A 20,267-nucleotide genomic window follows, 5' to 3' on the forward strand; every position below is an offset into this window, starting at 1 on the left:
TTGGTTTGTTACGTAACAGAAACAAACCAAGTAGTAGATCGATTTTTAATTTTTTTTTTGGATTTTGCGATATATACAAATTTAAACACGAATAAAAATAAAGATTCATTCGTACACGTTATTACACGCTTTATATTAGCTTCACCTGTATGTTTGTATGTTTGTAACCGACTTCTTTGGGCGCGATTTTGACCCACTTTAAACGGTCAGATTTCGTTCAAACTTTGTAGATTTATTGAGGACCGATGACAATACACTAATTTGATAAAATTTTCTATTTTTTAGTTCGGTTTTCTATAAAAAGCGTGTTTTTTAGTTTTTTTTAACTATTATTATTTTTAAACTAGTTGTGTACAGCGGTTGGTCTTACCGTGACAGTATACAGCTTATAGCATATCTCGATAAGTGGGCTAACTAACACTGAAAATATTTTTCAAATTAGTCTATTAGTTCCTGAGATTAACGCGTTTGAATAAACAAACACTTCGGCTTTATACGTACTTACAGACTAACGTTGATACTCAGCAGTGTAAAATACAAGTTTAACACAACTGCCCTGTGCAGTCAGATGAAAATAAATACAATAAACCAGTCACAAAGACTTATTAGTGAGGGTAGGGTCGAACGTCGAATAAACTACGTCAGAGGGGCGAGCAGGAAAACAATCCTCATTGTATTAGTATGGTCATCGAGAACATTTTGATGGGACTTTGAAAAGCGGCTCTGTTGTGCCTAAAAGGAACTAAAGATAAAAAGTTATATCTATATTAATATTATAGCAGAAGAGTTTTTTTTGGACGAACGCTTAATCAACTTATCTATAACAGTGAAATATGATTTGAAAAACATATTTCACTGTTAGGTAGTCAATTTATCGAGGAAGGTTATTAAGCTATATTATATCATCACACACGTGGAGAAATACGGGTAAAACCGCAGGGCACAGCTAGTATGTAATAATGAAGTCATGCTCTCGATAAGGATACGAATGCTTTGACGATAGTTTTCATGTTAGTACCTCTGAATACCGAGGAACAATTGCTTCGAATGTGCCATTTAATTTGAGGTCATGTTTTATAATAATAATTCTATGGCATAAGTATAACAATTATTATTGAAGCAGAATATAAAACACTTTTTCTTACAGCTTTATTTCTATGCCACTTAAGTCTAAAATTACCATAAACAAAAGGCTTGCGTCAAATAATTACAAATGCGACTAATTTGGCTAATGAGCCGAGGCTTTTTTACATAGAATAAGTACAGTAATTAGCCACGTTTTTAATTTACGAGTCTCGCGTTTGGTTCCCTTTTAAAGTTTAAATGTAAATACTGAATACACTTCGAATTTAAATGGCGGTTTAATTAAATAGCGGTTTCTCTTTGTATTTTTAATGTCAGAAGGTAATGATTAAAGAGTAATGGAGGGTTCACACGAGAATGTAGTATGGATTGTTTAGAAATAAAATATATTTGTAAGGCTGACCCGCGAAACTTTTTGCAGTAAAACTTCTTTATATTGAGAGTAAAATTTCAAGGTCGCGTCATGGCAATACCGTCACGTCATGGAGTAAGGCGACGATTTTGGTATGTTTGAAGGTAACTTTGTCTTTTTTTTAATAATATTTTTTATTTATTTCTATAATTAAAATAGTACACACTTACAAATGAATAAAAGTTATAACACTCCTTTTTGCGGTGAGGTAAACTTTCTTTAAAAATAAAAGCAGATGCTTTTTTTCAAATGCAGAATGGTTCAAAGAATAAAGTTGATTCTTTTCCGACTCCGTTATTCATACAAATTGTTCATAGTTCAAGAAAAATGGACGACAAATTTAAATATTAAAATAAAACTTTACGCTGGCGATTCCCACCTTCGTCGGTTCGAACAAAAGCAAAGAAATGGAGCGAAAAATATATTATACAATACTGTTCATTGAATATTTTAAAATTTCCGATAAATATACTAGCCAGCCGACCAGGCTTTTTCTCTATATTTTTTTAAATCCATTTTATCTTCATATACGTCAACACAAATTTTAATATTTGATTTTTATGTATACCTTTTAAAATTCACGTTACATTTTATGAATATCTCGTTAAAATGTCTTATTCCGATGATTTTTTATGCGAAAACGTCACATATCGATCGTCTTAATTTTTTCAGTAATCGTAGCTTCTAAAAATACCTATACCTAAAACTAAATAAATTGTAAAAATATATTAGTGGCCTCCAATACGTAAAAAGGGCTTAGTATTATTCAAATTCTATTCATTACCTTAAAAAATGGTTCTTTCGAAGAAAATCATTATTTATAACATTGGCTATTGAGAGCATTTCATGAATTTTATATCAATTTATAATTGCTTAATTTGTATACATCATACATACTACATAGTATAAAACAAAGTCGCTTTCTCTGTCCCTATGTCCAATTGTATGCTTAAATCTTTAAAACTACGCAACGGATTTTGATGCGGTTTTTTTAATAGATAGATGAGTGTGATTCAAGAGGAAGGTTTTAGTATATAATTTATTAGGTTTGAGAGAAAGCGGGCGAAGCCGCGGGCAGCTAGTAATTAAATTTTTTTAACATTAACAGTGGCTTCGATCGCTATTTTTGAAGAGTTGATTTCTTTGACTGTTTGTTTGTTTGCTTGAACGCGTTAATCTCAGGAACCATGAATCCGATTTGAAAAAATATTTCATCATCCATATCGAGGAATGCTAGGCTATTATATCATTATGCTTAGACCAATAGGAGCTGAGCAATGCGGGTAATACCACAGATCTATACATATAATAAATCTGTAGAAGGGTCAATTCTGTACATTGAAAATATTGAATAAATAAATAGCAGGGTGTGTTACTGGATCGATACCAAACCCAAATATGTGATTAAAAAAATTTTTGTCTGTCTGTCTGTCTGTCTGTATGTGAAGGCATCACGTGAAAACTAACGGTTCAATTTCGATGAAACTTGGTATAATTATACCTTATTATCCTGGGCATAAAATAGGATACTTTTTATCCCGGAAAAATACGTAGAAAAAAATAAATCTTAATTTTTCTTAATTTTACCGCGCGGACGGAGTCGCGGGCGGAAGCTAGTAGAAAATATTTTTAAACATTGGATACGGAAAAAAGGTTTAATATATTAATTAAAATCCTAATAGTAATAAGATATTCCATTCTATTCAATGAGCGTTTAATATTCTTTTCATTTAATGTAATTCTAGATATAAATTAAAATGCTTTTCAGAGTTAATATGGATTGCATTATGCATACAAAATGCAGGAGTTTAAAATTATTCCTCGTACGTATGATTTAGCAAAAACTTTATTTAAATGAATCGAGGGAATTTATTATAATTTTTGTTTGAATTTAATTGTATTATGTTAAAAATTGTATTAATATGGAGAATTTTTTTATCATGGTTGAATAAGTATATAATCTTATTTTGGATTTTATATTTAAAAATGTTTCTCTACATAAAGCTTATAGCAAGGCACAATTTTTGTCCGTCTGCTTGTTTATTTGTAATATATTGTAGGTATGACTGTAGTTATTTGTTGTGATGATAGTATAGGTAATGCCGAAATAAATTTATAATCATGCAAATCACTACATAGTATACTATAAAACAAAGTCGCTTTCTCTGTCCCTATGTCCCTTTGTATGCTTAAATCAGCTTTAAAACTACGCAACGGATTTTAATAGATAGAGTGATTCAAGAGGAAGGTTTTAGTATATCATTTATGAGGTTTTAGATAAAGCGTGCGAAGCCGCGGGCGGTAAGCTAGTATTATATTATATTATAATATATTCGATCAAATAGTTTTTATCGAATATCCACTGTTCAGCTACTTCTAAAAGATGAAAAACGCGAAAATGTACAAAACGTTTTAACTAATCAGTATAGACGTCTGAAACACAAAGATAATCTTCAAAATATTATGCAAAACGCCACCTGAGAGATTGTTCACAATTTTATTAAAAACTTTCGCACCTGTAATCCTACTTAATAATTTAATTCATGACCGAATAACAGCCATTCTTCTTTAAAATAACTCGAAGAAAACTCTTTTAAAATTAAGCTTTAATTTTTGAAGTGTTAAGGGTATGCAATAATTAACTTGAGAAAACGTTGGTAGCATAATCAACTTTATGTAATGGTGTTATGGTTGAAAGTCGTTTGTCGAATATGAATTTTCCCTTCCTGCGTAAATCTTTCTTTTAGTAATTGGCTGCACTTGCTATGAAAGGTAAGTCTTGCGTGTTTTCGTTTATTTCTCGTTCAAATTTACCTATTACATTTTCTGCTTTTTATTTCTAAAAATGGAGCTATAAAAATCGTAATAAGTAATTTTGTCTGTAAAAGGAAAAACAACTGCATAATTTACGAGTAAATACGTTTTTAAAAGATATTAAACAATTAAACACTTGACCGTAATTTGAAGCTTACTTATTGAGAAGGTACCTAGCTTTTTCCGCCTATTTTCCCTCTCTTTCTCGTCGTATATATGCTATCTCTCTCGCACACGGCACACCTCCCACCAGGTGGCGCGGCCGGCGCACGATAATGTGCAGGCGCTAGATCTTCTTCATTGGCGTCTAGCTTCCGCCGCGAGAAGGTTGTCTACAAGACTACAACCTTGGTGCTATTAAGTATTAAGTATTGCATATTGCAAGTGCTAAAAGTGTGAAAAAGTGTATCCCGTCGGATCGGTACAGTGAGTTATTTTTACATCTATTGTAATTACATTTTACTTAAAAATGAGCAAAAATCTTTTAAATCGACGGTATATCCGTTGGACTTTATTTAAAATGCTGAGGTCTTTTAGTGAATCCTTCAGCAATAGTTTATTTTTCAATATGCTTTAAATACTTAATAGCATGTTAGATATTTAAAATTAACGATACAACCGTTACATTTTACGTGAAATAGTAACTTTTCTTTTGAAATATTTTATAAGTAATGCAATATATACTAATGAATATTTGAATTTCTAATACTGTGAGTAAAGCAGATTTTAACAGATTTACCGTTCGGCTTTACTCGTATCGTTAATATTACTTTTGTGATTATTTGATATTGACTAAATATATCAAATACCCTCTCTTTTATATAGATATTTTTATTTTATTTCATTTTTAATGTGTTTTTATTACAAGGTTACAAGTGAATATTAATAGTATGTATGGATAAATCCAAGGCTAATCCTATGAGCCAACTCAAAGCTTAACAGGCATGCAATCCATTGCTACGACTTTATTACATTGTCGTTATCACTAGGAACGGTTCGGAGTATAGTTTATAACTAAAAATTATCGAACGAGATGAGTCAGCTCAAAGAACAAATTATATAGGTATTACCTATAACAGGAACAAATTGATGTTAGCGTAATTGCACGAATCACAACGTGTCCGAACATGTCGAGATATGTTATAAATCGTCCGGGAGTTAGCCGCTCATCTGAATAATGATGGAATACGCACAATGCACATGTTCAGTAGGTACCATGAACGTACCACACATTCAAAAGTATCCGTAGTCTATACGTGTCCTTTTATGAGTATTAATCTGATCCGTATATAAGCGAAAATAGACATAGGTATTACACACAGCAATTTTGGTTTGAAAATTACTTTTATTTATATTACGTTTCCTATGTTTCAAATGATGCAACTTTTTGGTTAAAACGAGTAAGTGCCAAAATTTTACATTTAAATTTTCTAGTTTGGAAAGAGACGTTATCGTATAGTTATCGAGATACCTTAATTAGAAATTAAATTTAGAGACATTTCAAAGGATTTACTATTCACATATTCTAACGTTTTAGAATAATATTATAAACTTGTACACCTTGACAAAAAGTAAAAAATTGCGGGTGAGCGGAGATTATTTTGTGCAATAAAACCGTCCTACGATGGTATGGCCACGTATGGCTGCGTTCGTAAGGAATGTTAACGGATATAAAGCAACTGAATGTGACATCGATTGTATGAACTAAATTAAATATGAATCGAAGTTCATTTTAAAATTTTGTGTAAATGATTTGAATTTTGACTTTATTAAATAGTTAAAGCCTTCTTTTTATATATACATAACAATTAATTACCATTGTCAAATCAATTCTTATTTCATCCTGGACAGCTGTTGCTAGCATTGGAAAATAAGTTAAAGTACCTTGTTACTATATTATTATTTTAAATGATTATTAACTTCTAATTTTATATTAGCACCTTAAATCTTGCTCGAAGCAGATTACATAAATGTGGCCGCTAGGTTTAACCGCTACTCCTCGCAGGTTAGGTTCGTTAGCCAGGTTAAACCCACCCTCGCAGGGTGACTATTAAGTATTTTTGGGAAGGCCCTACTTATTACAAATTACAAACATCCCTCGCGCAGCTGTCGCTCGCAGGGAAATAGGTGCAAATATATCAGCCCTCGCGGGGCTTTGATTACAACCGCCCTCAAGGAGAAATGGTGGAAATATATATCAGCCCTCGCGGGGCTTTGATTACGACCGTCCCTCACGGGGAAATGGTGCAAATATATATCGGCCCTCGCGGGGCTTTGATTGCGGTTGGTGCAAATATACAAAGGATTGATCATTAAAATGATCATAGATATTTGCTTTCGTCAACGAGGACCCACGAAAATGTTAGAGATGACAGTAACGGATCTTCACTCTTCTAAGGTAGGTAGAAAAAGGTTTTGAAATCTAATTCACAGTGGGCCATCTATACAATATAAGTATAGTAATATAACCTAATAAATACAATAAAATAGGTAAGAGACGTTAAATAATGGACGCATGAAATGAATACTTTGTATCCTAAAAGGTTAGCTTACGCTTATTTAATCAGGAAACCACCATTGGTTTATCAATTATGGAAATTGCGACTTGAACAAATTGTATTTACCAATGCAGAGCCTCACAATGCAGAGAATCACAACAAAGGGAGGCGAGTCGGATCAAATATCATCTCGCAGATGATTTGTGGCGGTGGTTTCCAGGATTGTCACCAAGCCTTGTGTCAATGGTATATTTGTTATCGTAATTCCATGGCACTAGCCGACCAATTTTCACATAAAATCACCTGAAGAGATTTTTTAATCGCAAAGCGATTGAATGTAACAAATTACGATTGGTTATGTATAGTTGACCTCTCATAGGCCTACTTTAGTTGCCCGATCTTGTAGGCAATTTATTCGACTCGTTTATCAACCCGTTTGGCCTCATTATGGCACCCATGAGTTTTTCTTCAGGGCTCAAACAATAAATCGCTGAGGGATTAGGATAATCATTTGCTTAGACAAGTTTCTTGTCATCCCACCAGGATTATTATATTATATAATAAACTTATATGCAACTATTAACGTAAAACGTTTAAGGACTCAACGAGTACTGTGAATTCTGACTATTGAGTTACTTAGGATAGAGGATAATTAATAACGGAAGGTCAATCCTTCCAAACAAAAGCCTCGTATTATTAGATATTATTTGGAACCCCTACCCTTCACGAGAAAGCTCTGCCAGATGACTTCACATTTCTTTGATTTGAAGGGGGGGGGGGGCAATAAATGCAATGCAATACAGACTATACCTACGGCTTTTGAAACATTATAAATATACCAGATAAGCGAACTAAACCTTTCTGGTTTAGTTCTTGCTATATCGATATCCGTGCCTGCTTCTCGTGGTTGCGGTTGAATTAAGTTTATCAATGGTCATAAATGCAATTCTATACAGATGATATACTGCATTTTAAACATGACAAAGTCTAGTAAGCCAACTAAACTTTGCTAGTTTAGTTCTTACTATATCACTGTCCGTGGCTGCCTCTCGTGGTGGTTACAGATGACTAAAGTAACGTCCTGTCTTCGCATCCACAACCAACTGTCCTTTCATAATCTTAAAACAGATTCATTCGACATAGATCCCCACGAGTTCAGTTCTTCATTTTTGCACTCGAAAAACTGTGGACAACCCACGAGCAGTGCCTCAATTGGTAGCAGTTACAATCAAGGGGTAACTAAGGTAAGCTAGCCATATTAGGGATGTTGGAACAACCGACCATATTCAGGGCAACTTTCTTTGTCCAGTTTAACGTTTAGGCAGTCGTAGCATTCCTACGGAACAAAAATGGGATCAGATCTGCACCCTTAATGCAGTTAATCGAAAGGAGATACCTTCAGACGACGATAGTATTCAGAACGCACCATATTCCTGAACATAATAATGCATATTAATCTGTTGCCATTGTCCTGCAGCAGAATTCCTTAGCGATAATTTGTTCTCGTTAGAGCGAGCGAGGGTTGTAACGATAATATGAGAAATCCTAGTCAGTTCGAGGCCTGAACGACGTGTAAGAGTACTGCTATTTCAGTAGTAGTAGCACCGAGAAGGGCGAAGGTATTCTGGAAAGCAGAACTGAAGGCCCGGTCAGCAGCACCATTCACCTAATAGACAGTGTTTAGTGCTGCACCACTAGAATCTGACTCTGAAGGTATACAGAAATGTATACATTTTCCAAATATCAAATGTTATAGTCGGAAGAAAAATCCTATTTGCCTCCGTCTACCCAAAAAACATACGGAGTAGCTAGTAGAAGTTGGTTGAATTAGAATAAGTATAATTAAAAACCTTTGTTACTTACTGGATAAATTTGGCTCATTTCCTATCTGACGTTCATATAGCTGTTGATGGCCTAGATGTTATGCACAAACACTTTATAAATAAGTCACGTTATGTAGTCCCGAGACTTTTGGTATATAAGTTCTGATGTAAACCATAACTATACCTTAAAATTAATTTGATTAAAACTTAACGTACTTAGCTGTAGTAATTGCAGGTTTGGGACACAGATAAGCTCTTATCATTTTAGTCTCTAACTTCTTGAGTTCATTATATGTTTCCAGTACAGAGTTTAAAACCTATCAGTTTTAAATAATTCATGCATTGCACTGAAAGTACCAGCCATGTTTATATTATGATCGGTGGCGTTGGCTCTAAACATTAATAGACACCGCACGCTTTGGTTGGATGTTACATATTATCTGTATTATAATTTAAACCGCTTACCTGGTTTATTTTATTACCTTATCCAAGGGATGACCTTTTAATTTATTTGACCCTAAAAGTAAAGACCAAGGTCTCTACTTGTCCGCTAGTAGCAGGTTGGGTTAGAACTGTGTGAGTTGAGACAGCTGGTAAATCTATGTTATGAGGATTCAATGGTGCTTCTACAGAAGTCTAATTGAATAAATAAAGGTTTGAGTTTGAGGTATTCTTGCCTCGTCGGTGATGAGCTGTTGCTTAATTTTGTAAGTAACATCTAAATGCGTAATTAAAAGTCGTTACTTGCTCTTTCGCAGATTTACGCTAAAGATAGTGGAAATTGTAGTAACTTTAACTTTTCAAGCCCAAAAGGTTAACTAAGGTACGCTTAAACCAATCTCATAAGTTCTAATACTTTTAATCATTATGATTTACTTTTTGGTTCTTATTTGATTAACTTTTTATTGTTAATATAAATAATATAAAAATTTAAAAATTTGTGTGATTTATTGGTATACTATCTGCACACCTTATTCTTTCAAATAAAGAAATAAGTAATTACTTATGTACCTATTCAAATTCACATTGGCGTCCATATATTGTACACCAGGTGGGTAACAAACAGGTCTCAATAAGTAAGCTTCAAATTACGGTCAAGTGTTTAATAGCTGTGTTTTACCTGAAATAAAACACATATTAAATACTTACCTATATTTGAAGCTTACACTTAACGTCCACCTGTTGAGTATTTCGACTCAATGAAGAAGATCTAGCGCCTGCACATTATCGTGCGCCGGCCGCGCCACCTGGTATATACAACGAGAAAGAGAGGGAAAATAGGCGGAAAAAGCTTACCTTCCTCGTACCGTACCTCATAGCGTACCTTCTCAATAAGTAAGCTTCAAATAAGTAAGCTTCAAATATAGGTAAATATTTAATATGTGTTTTATTTCAGGTAAAACACAGCTATTATTGATTTGAAATTTTGAGAAATAGTAAAAAAAATACCCCTATTAAGCAATTTGAATCTATAAAACTAAACTAAAAGAATATAAACAAACTAAGTAAGTATCTAGTTATAATGAGAGAGTATATTAATATTAACTTTAAGCATGTCAGGTAAAAGATAACCCGTAAAACTAAAGTGACTTCATTCTAAAATAGAAGAAAAATAATTTTAACACCGTTTCGTTAGACGCAGCATGTGCATAATCTAAGGTTATAAAATACTATAAAACATAAAATCAAGCTCGCAATGTGTGAATATTGATGACGTTCATCAGCAAAACATACATATTCATGAGTGTTTGGTATGTAAATTTCTGATATAGCACGGCCAAATTACAAGACCCCATTGCGTTGAGAAATCGCGATGTAAGTGATCTCTTTCATTAGATTGGGTAATGTGTTTAATTCACTATTTCTTGATTATTGAAAAGGTTATAATATCAGTACGTTGTAGATAGGGGTAGTATTCAAATGACACTTGTGTGTGTGTGCGTGTGCGTATACGTACGTAAATGTAAGTATGTACTTGTGTATTTGTCGGGGTGCCTGTCTGATAATATAACCTTATTTTTATAGCATATGTTTGAAAATAAGCATGTGTGTGTGTTTGTAATTGCATGCGCGTGTGTGAAGCTGTCATAGCTAAATGCCTCCATAAACTTGATCTGAAAGTATAAGAACCAGCTTTATCTACCTGGATATGTATCAACCACCGAAAATTGCCACATATAATTGGACCCAACAGCATAAACATATACTTCTATTTATACAACCATGACAAACAATCCTGCATAGTAAATTAAATTCAACAGAACCAGTCCAAAACGTTAAGGTATTCTATTCCCCAGGAACCGAATCGAGATTCCACTAAATGGGGATTAGAAGTTCCAGAAGATTCCCAATGGACCATGGGGATTTAATTGAAAACTTGCAGATTATACAGCTGACTGCGCGTTATTGATAGTATTATCACGAATATTGGTCGAACTCTATAAGTAATTGGTTAAAAGGGAAAAAATTTAATAGCTACTTATAGCATTGAAAAGGAAGAAGATAAAGAGAAACATATAAATATATTTCTTAGTCATCAATCAAACTAATATCTACAACAATATAAAGGTGAAACGTGATATAGTTAATGCTCATATTTTATACAGTTTAATTAAAAGTGTATAATTAACAACGTATAGATAAACCGAAAAATGTACAGTATCAGTAAATCAACGTAATCCCGTCATCGATGTAATTAAATGAATTAATTAATATTAAAATGTCTTTCGGGAGCTGTCAACAAAAAGTTCGGAATTCGTTAAGCTTTACTTGGCTCGCTTTTAAATAATTTAAGGTCCATTAATAAGTTTGCTACCTTGTCGGTACTCGGTTGGATTTTTGAACAAAATTATTAGGTAAATGTGAAGTTCTGTCACTTTGAGGGCGTGGGTCAAAACTCAAATGCATGATTCAGGTGATTTAGACTTCTATATATGAAGGTTTTATATGAAAAAATAAAAATAAGTGAACATATAATCAGTTTTATAAGTTTTCATCAGGTTACCTGCTCATTTGCTTGCTCTGCCATCAAAAACAGAAATACTTGGTAGATTGATTAAACCGCATGAGATGTCTTTTTAAATTTTTTAGACAGTCTTATCAAAAATATTTGTAGCATTTTCTGAAGGGATGAATTAAATTCTATTGTTGTATTAATCATTAAAACATGAAAATTAAATATACGTTAAAATTAGCAAAAGGCGGCCTTATCACTAGTTAGCGATCTCTAGCAGGCAACCCTTAAAGTAAAAGGAAAAAAAAATAACGTGGTTGAGCGAAAACAAGGCAATTGAGATCAAGGAAAACGAATAATGTACTATACTAATGGTGTATATTTAGCTTTATAAAATATTACTTAATTGGTTTTAATTTTTATTTGAACAGTTGTTGAGAGCTTCAATGAAAGTGGTATAAAAATGAAAATGAAAAGCTGATGCAAAATAATACACTAATTGCATCTTATTCTGTTCTCAGCAAAACTAGGTTTAAAAGCATTATAATATCAGAAGAAATGTTTGCTAATAATATTATACCAATTTATATCCAGACTTTGTTCAGTTTTCTGAGGCACGAGTGTAACAAAAAGTTAAAAAGTTATTTACAAGGAGTTATGAAACTAGAACGAAATCGTGGATATTTTTAATGTTATAGTTCTTTTGAGGTTTCGGAATGATTATGGGGTCCTTGGTAACGCGTTATTGGGCTTTTTAGTACTTGTCCAAATGGACATGGTAACCTAATTTTAAAAAGATGACTTAACGGCGTTGGTAAGTGATGAGACTTATTCTTTTTCGAAAATGAAAACTGTAAAGGCATGTCGTACACCATTAGCTTTATGTGAGTGAAAAAAGGGTTTAAAACATGTTTAGTTTTTCCGGAAATTTGATGGAATAAAGACGGGCACACAACCATTTTTTAATAATTTGGTAGATAAGTACTGGTCATTCTCATTCTCTTAATTCTCCTTTCAGACACTAAAAATAATTTTCACGAAAAATTGGATCAGTTATTACCAACAGAAAAGATAAATTCATACTAATATTATAAATGCGAAAGTAACTCTGTCTCCCTGTTACTCAATCACGCCTAACTACTGAACCAATTTGCATGAAATTTGGTATGGAGATATTTTGATACCCGAGAAAGGACATAGGCTACTTTTTATTGCGAAATATGTACCATGGGCGAAGCCAAGGCGGACCGCTATAATAATATAAATGTTCCTGTTCCAATAAAGTGGCCTGGAATAAATTTCAACTTCCATATTACCGTAATAATTTTAATAATAAATCAGCTCGATTCTGCCAACAATTAAGTCCTATTTCAACAAATTTTAATTTAGAAATTACCTGAATTCACCACACGATATTAACGTTGCCCACCATAATTGATTCAGAGAAAGTTAGCCTGTATTGTTATAACTATAAAGTGTATTATTGTTTGAAATGTTTTGAACTAAAATTCTAACTTAAGATTAAGCTAGCGACTGACCCTTGACTAGTTAGTAATTCTGTTTGACTTTGTTCAACAAACTAATATTCTAATTGAGTGATAGTTTAAGATGTTTTATCGATGAACTATGGAGTAAAATTTAGGATATACTATAGTTTTGATATTTGGCACAATTAATTTATAACGAAAACTATAAATAAGAATGTACTTGTGTATTTTTTTATTATTATTACTGTATTTTAGGAAAAACTATAAATAAGAATGTACTTGTGTATTTTTTATTATTATTACTGTATTTTAGGAAGAAAAAGGGGAAAGAAGTTTTAATAGAAAAAGCGATTTTCATTTCTTTACCCTTTCAATCTTTACTTATACTTAAAGCAAATGAAATTTCGAATAGCTTAAAACAAAGCTAATTTATTAAATTCATAACTTAAGTTTATTAAGATGTTGTACTACCATTATTCTACACTAGCTGCGCTCCGCGGTTTCACCCACGTAGCTCCGATTCTGTTGGTCTAAGCGTGATGATAAAGCCTTCCTCGATGAATGGGCTATCTAATACCGAAATATTTTTTTTAAATCGGACCAGTAGTTCCTGGGATTAGCGCATTCAAACAAACAAACTCTTCAGCTTTATAATATTAGTATAGATATAATATTATAAGATAGTAAAATACATATATAATCTGGGATATCACCTGTCACCTTTTAAGCTTTGTGTTCACTGAAGATCAGTGATGTATTAACAAATGTAAGTCACTGACCCGGCAGCAAATTTGAAAGGTCCGTCGCACCTACAATATCTGTTTTTAGTTTATTTTGTTTTGAGTATTTACCTGTATTTTGTTTTTGTATTTGTAAGCAATATTCGCGTATCTGAGAAATATATCGTCTATGTGTCTCTTATGTGAAGAAATAATAAGCCGAACTCAATATTGGTTTTATAGACTGTACCTAAATTGCATGTTCTTATCGCATTCTTCTTTATTTTTAGAAGGTTGCAAAATGAAAGTATTGTTAAGCCCCAGGATATACTATGCTTTTCACCTTGATTTCAACAGGTAAGGTATCGCTGTCTTCGACGCCTTAATTCTTATAATACAGCCAATTAAAATACAAAAATATACATATTATTATGTTTCATTTAAAGTACTTGTCTTATTGCAGTAGTAGTAACTCTATACTGTGCTCTATACTCACAATTCCATCACCAATATTCCGTATGACACAGGGCAGTAGCGCGGTGGACCCAGTCTGTGACGTCACCACCGTGTTGTTCTCTGTCGCGAAGTGTTTTTCTAAAGTGCTTGTATAGATGTCCTCTAGTGGTGGAAAGGATACTGTGAGCTCGTTCAGTTCTGGCCGCTCGGTTGTTGGTGGACCTGTAGAAGATTTTATTGTTATACATTTTTAAAGACAGAAAAATAAATCGATTTTAAGGCTGGATTCGAATCTGCGTTTTTTTGCCATGCCGGGGCAACGCCTGACCACTCAGCCACCTATGATCCCTCCAGAGCAATCATATTTATTCTAACTTTTCGGTTTTATGTGTGTAAAGGATACCCCATGCCATCTATTGAGATGATTTAACAACCATCTCAACCAATATGAAACATTATTTCAATTACAATATTTATTACTGTAAGGATGGAACGCGTCCTCTTTATTTAGTTTAAAATTAAGTTTATAGTATTCAAATGCTGTATAAATTTTAATACCTACTTATATGTACAATGTTGAATATAAAAACAATTAAGTAATACATGATTTAATCAATCTTCAAAATAATAGTGTGATAATTTGTAAACAATTATCTTCATTGTAATGTTACTAAAACTCAACGACGATGTTATCTTGAGCTCCTAAAACACGTCCATTCCCATAGAAAGACGTTGAATTAATAAACAACATAATATTTTGTTTTCACTAATTACACCGAAATAGGATACAGTTACAAATGAACGGGTAATTATATGAAAATATCACTTCTAATTAGAATGTTTTAGGTAATTGAGGGTATTTTCTTACAAACTTGCCTTCATTGAGAAACTTTAGTTTAGTTTATTTTTGGTGCGTTTATTTTCGGTTGTTTTATTTGTAAACTTTTTAATTGTGTTCTTTTTACGGGAATAGAAAGTGTTAAGTATGAAAAGTAAATCTGTTTTAAATTACCGACAATTCCGCATGCTGTAAATTTTCATACATTAAAACTTTTGTTTTCGCGAATAAAGTGTTTAATTTTTATACTAGGTACCTATCTTCTATCGGATGCTGTTTTTAACCGACTTCAAAAAAAGGAGGAGGTTATCAATTCGGCCGGTATATATTTTTTTTTTTTTTTATGTATGTACACCGATTACTCCGAGGTTTCTGAACCGATTTACGTGATTCTTTTTTTGTTCGATGCGAGATGGTGTCGAATTGGTCCCATAAAAATTTTATTCGGATAGGCCCAGTAGTTTTTATTTTATGAGCATTTTTGTCTGTAGGTATTTGTAAATTTTGCAAGTGCAAGTTTGAAGTCGGTTGTTTTTAACGCAGTTATCACTTGTCAGTTTATCAATCAATTTGCTAGTGTTAAAATATTTTTTGTAATATTACGAAAACATAATATTTATAGTCTAGAAATACGAAAAAAAATTAACATGTTTAATGGTCAAAGAAAGAATTATAAATGTAATTTTCACTTACAAACTTACAACAGGATTATAAAAGCACAGCCAGCTTACCTATACATAAAAAAGCACAGATTAAGTTACTACGCAAAATAAAAGTAGGTAAGTTTACAAATATGTTCATGGAAAACTCTCTTGAATCGATTGCACAAAATTGAATACAAAAGACATTATTCGATACAAATACCAATTATTAAAACAAGATATTTATCTTATATTCAATACCATGAAAACCTTTTGAAAATTGAAGATTTCAATTTCATTAAAAGCAGCGTCGAAAACTTGAAAATAATATAAATGGAAGAAAAGTGAAATAGTTCCAATGAATAAGTAATAAAATTGTTAAGAGGTATTTTTCAAAGACTCGGTTTCATGATTCATAATATTTATTTATTGTTCTCTTATATTATGATGTTTATTGGATTAAAATATTACTTTTAATACTGGAATCGAATCGGTATTGTAAATATTTGTATGCATTTTAAATAGTTTTAGACTTAGATTAAGGATTGCCATCCCATCCTTAATCTAAGGTTTTAGAATATGCCGTATTTTATGATGTTTATAAAGATTAACTTTGCAGGGAATTTATATAAGTATTTCTGTTCTTTCAGATTTCTCTCTTTTGAAAAATAAGCAGTAACTTTAGGTTACAGCGAACGAAGCAAGTTATTCGAGAAGCATAATTTCAAACGTCATCTGTAGATTTGTGTATCTATCAGTTATAAAATAAAGAAATAATTAAGCATTTACAGGCGCAGTCAATATATCGATGGGTGACCGTTACTGTTCAAATGTAACTGTAACTGGTTAACTTTATTAAAAAATACGATAAAGAAAATCGTATGCTCATAATTTATCGGACAAAAGTAAATGATATTCACCATGCGTCCTATATTATGAACTAGCTTACTGCTTGCGGCTTCACCCGCTTTGTCTAAAACCTAATAAATATTAAATTATATACTAAAACCTTCCTCTTGAATCATTCTATCTATTAAAAAAATCGCATCAAAATCCATTGCGTAGTTTTAAAGATTTAAGCATACAAAGGGACATAGGGACAGAGAAAGCGACTTTGTTTCATACTATGTAGTGATATAATATTTTCTTTTAAAATATTAAGGAAATTAATTCAACTATCATACATATAGCTGTGTAGCCTAAGACTAATTAATAGGCATCAAATTCTAATTAACAAGCTGCAAAAAAGTAATAAAACATAAATTCTACACCGATATCACACATAAAATCGAAATCACTCCCTACCTAAAAACCCATTCCTGCAAGTCAGTTAAAAGAACAACATATAAGCGAGTTCTGACCCCGTTCTCAAGTGGTTCATTAAGATTTTTACGACACCTGAGAGCCTTTGGAGTCGAATCTGAACAATGGTGAATGTTTTTCAGAATTCTAAAGGCTTGGACTGAAGACGTGTGTGAATTTTTGATGGACTCTAATAGTGTTTGGTGTATTTTTATAGGAAGAATGGTAGGATATATGACGTGTTGTATAGTTTTAATTGCGGGGGTTTATATATTATCATACTAGCTGTGCTGTGCTATTTTACCCGCATTGCTCCGCTCCTGTTGGTCTTAGCGTGATGATATATAGCCTTCCTCGATAAATGGGCTATCTAACACCGAAATAATTTTTCAAATCGGACCAGTACTTCCTGAGATTAGCGCGTTCAAACAAACTCTTCAGCTTTATAAAATTAGTATATTTTTTGATGGAGCTTAAATAAAAAAAAATATAATTAAATAATTCCATTGATCATACAGTAACTACACTACGCTATATCTAAATCCTAATAAATTATATACTAAAACCTTGCTCTTGAATCACACAATAATTTATTAAAAAAAAAAAACAAAAAATTCGCTGCGTAGTTTTAAAGATTTAAGCATACAAAGGGATATAGGGTCAGAGAAAGCGACTTTGTTTTATTTTTATGTAGCGATTTATTAATCTGTGATATTATGGAATAATAGTAAAAAAATCACATTGTCGGAAATATTATACGATATCTACAAAAGTGTAGTTTCTATAGTTATTGATTTATTTATTAAAAGTTAATATCACCCGTGCGTTGACATAAAAATATCGGCATTTAATATTAATAAAATAAAATCATATTAATTATTTTCTCTATTTGTGATTTCATGATAGCAGGTGCTAAAATAATTACAGTTCACATAATTTAAACTCAACATACGAATGTAAATATTGAAGAATTGAAGCCAATTAATTAAAATTTACACATATTATAATTCTAATTATTAAAATTAATTCAGTACATTGCAAAGTCGAACAAACACCTGACTAAAACATATTTTGTAACCTTAAATACATTTGTAAACTACATTTGTATACTTAAATCCATTCTTAAATCTATATAAACATCAATTTTAGAAATCAATTAGAAATCCCAAAAATAAACACTGTTTTAATAACCCGAAAACTAAAAGTAAAAAAACTAGATAAGTTTTACACAATTATCAACTTGCAAACCTTTGGACTTTCTTTGACTAGCGTTACCTACTATTAATTATTAGTATTCTGTGCTTTTACTTAAAAATTACGTAGTCTTAACCACTGAGTCACTACCATAGAAATCTAAATAACAAGTTGTTATTTAGATTTCTATGGTCACTACCGATTATTCTAAATTCATAATTTCAAACTCAAACATTTATTTATTCAATTAGACTTCTTCTAGAAGCACTTTTGAAACGTCATTTTTAACATTTACCACCGATACGGAAAGCATTTATTATTTCTTCAAATACCTAACACAAACTATAATCATCGCTCTGACACACATGGCCAGTCGTTTTTAACAAGATCACACCTACATTTTCATTGTTTTGTGCACCTTTGTCCTTTACAAAAGTCGTTTATAAACATAAAAGCTATAAAGAATATTCCTTTTTCTCTTCATCTAAATTCAGTTCACATCTGCACCGAACATGACGTTTTATTTCAACTTAATATTATGTTAAATGTTTCCAAAGTACCTCTTTTTAGATGTCGAGAGAACTTATTATTTTGGATGAGCTGTAATTTATAAAGACTAACTTTTATCTAAGTTCTTACATATGATATTATACCTTAATAATACATATTTAAAGTACCTACAAAATAACAAAATGTGGCTTCACATTCTGCGTATGAAAGTCTTGTAAAAACACTCTTTTTTCTCAATTGACACTTGAAAAATGACTGTTTAACTTTTTTCTAAATTTAAAAATATACCTATCAGCCGAGTTTCTATTTTCAAAAATATATTTAAACTGGCAACAAATTTAATCCACTCCACCGCAGAGCGGTTATGGCCAGCCTGCGGTTAAAAACGAGACACGGTGATTCGAAATGATATTACTTTCTGCCCGCAAATTAGAGAAAGCTATAAATAAACTCTGAAGCTCTAGAATATAATTTAAACCTTTAAACACACGTTAACCACAGCTCTGACACATTAAAATCCATACTAATATTATAAATGCGAAAGTAACTCTGTCTGTCTGTTACTCAATCACGCCTAAACTACTGAACCAATTTGCATGAAATTTGGTATGGAGATAATATGTAGATACCCGAGAAAGGACATAGGTTACCTTTTATTGCGAAATATGTACCACGGGCGAAGCCGGGGCGGACCGCTAGTTCCTTATAAATAGCTGTCAAATTTCGTATTTCACACAGATAGGTACACTACGCAATACGCATACACGCGTAAATATGTGCGTGTAATCTGAAGTTGTTCGAATTTTATCACGCGTGAAACAAATTCAAAATTTCTAAACGTGTTCGAATTTTGAATTTTAAAAGACGCTGACATTCTTTGTTTCTCTCTAGAGGCACGTAAAACCATTGCAAAGACATCATTATAACAGCTGTATTTTGAGGTTCATGTTTTGCAAAAGTTATTTTTTGAAACCCTTTTTAGATGAAATTGCTATAAAGTTATACACAGATTACTACATAATTAATCTCTGGTGTAGATCATTAACTACATTTTTTTATAGGTACCTCATCTTTGACCATTAAATATATTGTGTACAGTAATATAATTTTTTATAATTATTTTTCATATTATTATGCTCAAATTGACGTGTCATGGTCGAAGGACGTTAATAATTGATGTTTTAGCAACTAAAATCATTAATTAATATGTTTAAATAAAAAATACATACCTTCACCAGCTCCTATTGCGCTGTGGACGAGGAACACAACGACACACAAGCATCGCTGCCCCTCCATCGATTCTGACGGGCTATACGCCTGAAACAAGGAAAGAAACATTTGATAAATCGTATCTAATAATCATCAGAAAAATGTAATTTGTAAGGCATGACTTTTTTAACAAGAACTTTAACAAACGCTTTAAAGTTATACTACACCTATTCCCATAACACAATTCTTTCCTAATTAAAAAAAAATCCTTAAAATATGTACAATTTACATAACGATTGATAAAGGCGTAATAACTAGCACTTACCAC

The 20,267-nt window shown here is 32.1% G+C and overlaps 1 protein-coding gene across 1 annotated transcript in view; it reads right to left on the reverse strand.

The window, feature by feature from the left end:
• Positions 1-20,030, reverse strand: part of LOC123703149 (hemicentin-2-like) — a 37,800-nt gene extending 17,770 nt beyond the window's left edge. Inside the window, exons 1-2 of the mRNA XM_045651052.1 lie at positions 19,960-20,030; positions 14,286-14,467 (exon numbers count right to left, since the gene is read on the reverse strand). Coding sequence (XP_045507008.1) covers positions 14,286-14,467; positions 19,960-20,026 — 249 coding nt within the window. The 5' untranslated portion in view covers positions 20,027-20,030. The remainder of the gene's footprint in view (positions 1-14,285; positions 14,468-19,959) is intronic.
• Positions 20,031-20,267: the final 237 nt, after the last annotated feature.

This window comes from Colias croceus, chromosome 25 (assembly GCF_905220415.1).
Source record: "Colias croceus chromosome 25, ilColCroc2.1".
NCBI lineage: Eukaryota > Metazoa > Arthropoda > Insecta > Lepidoptera > Pieridae > Colias > Colias croceus.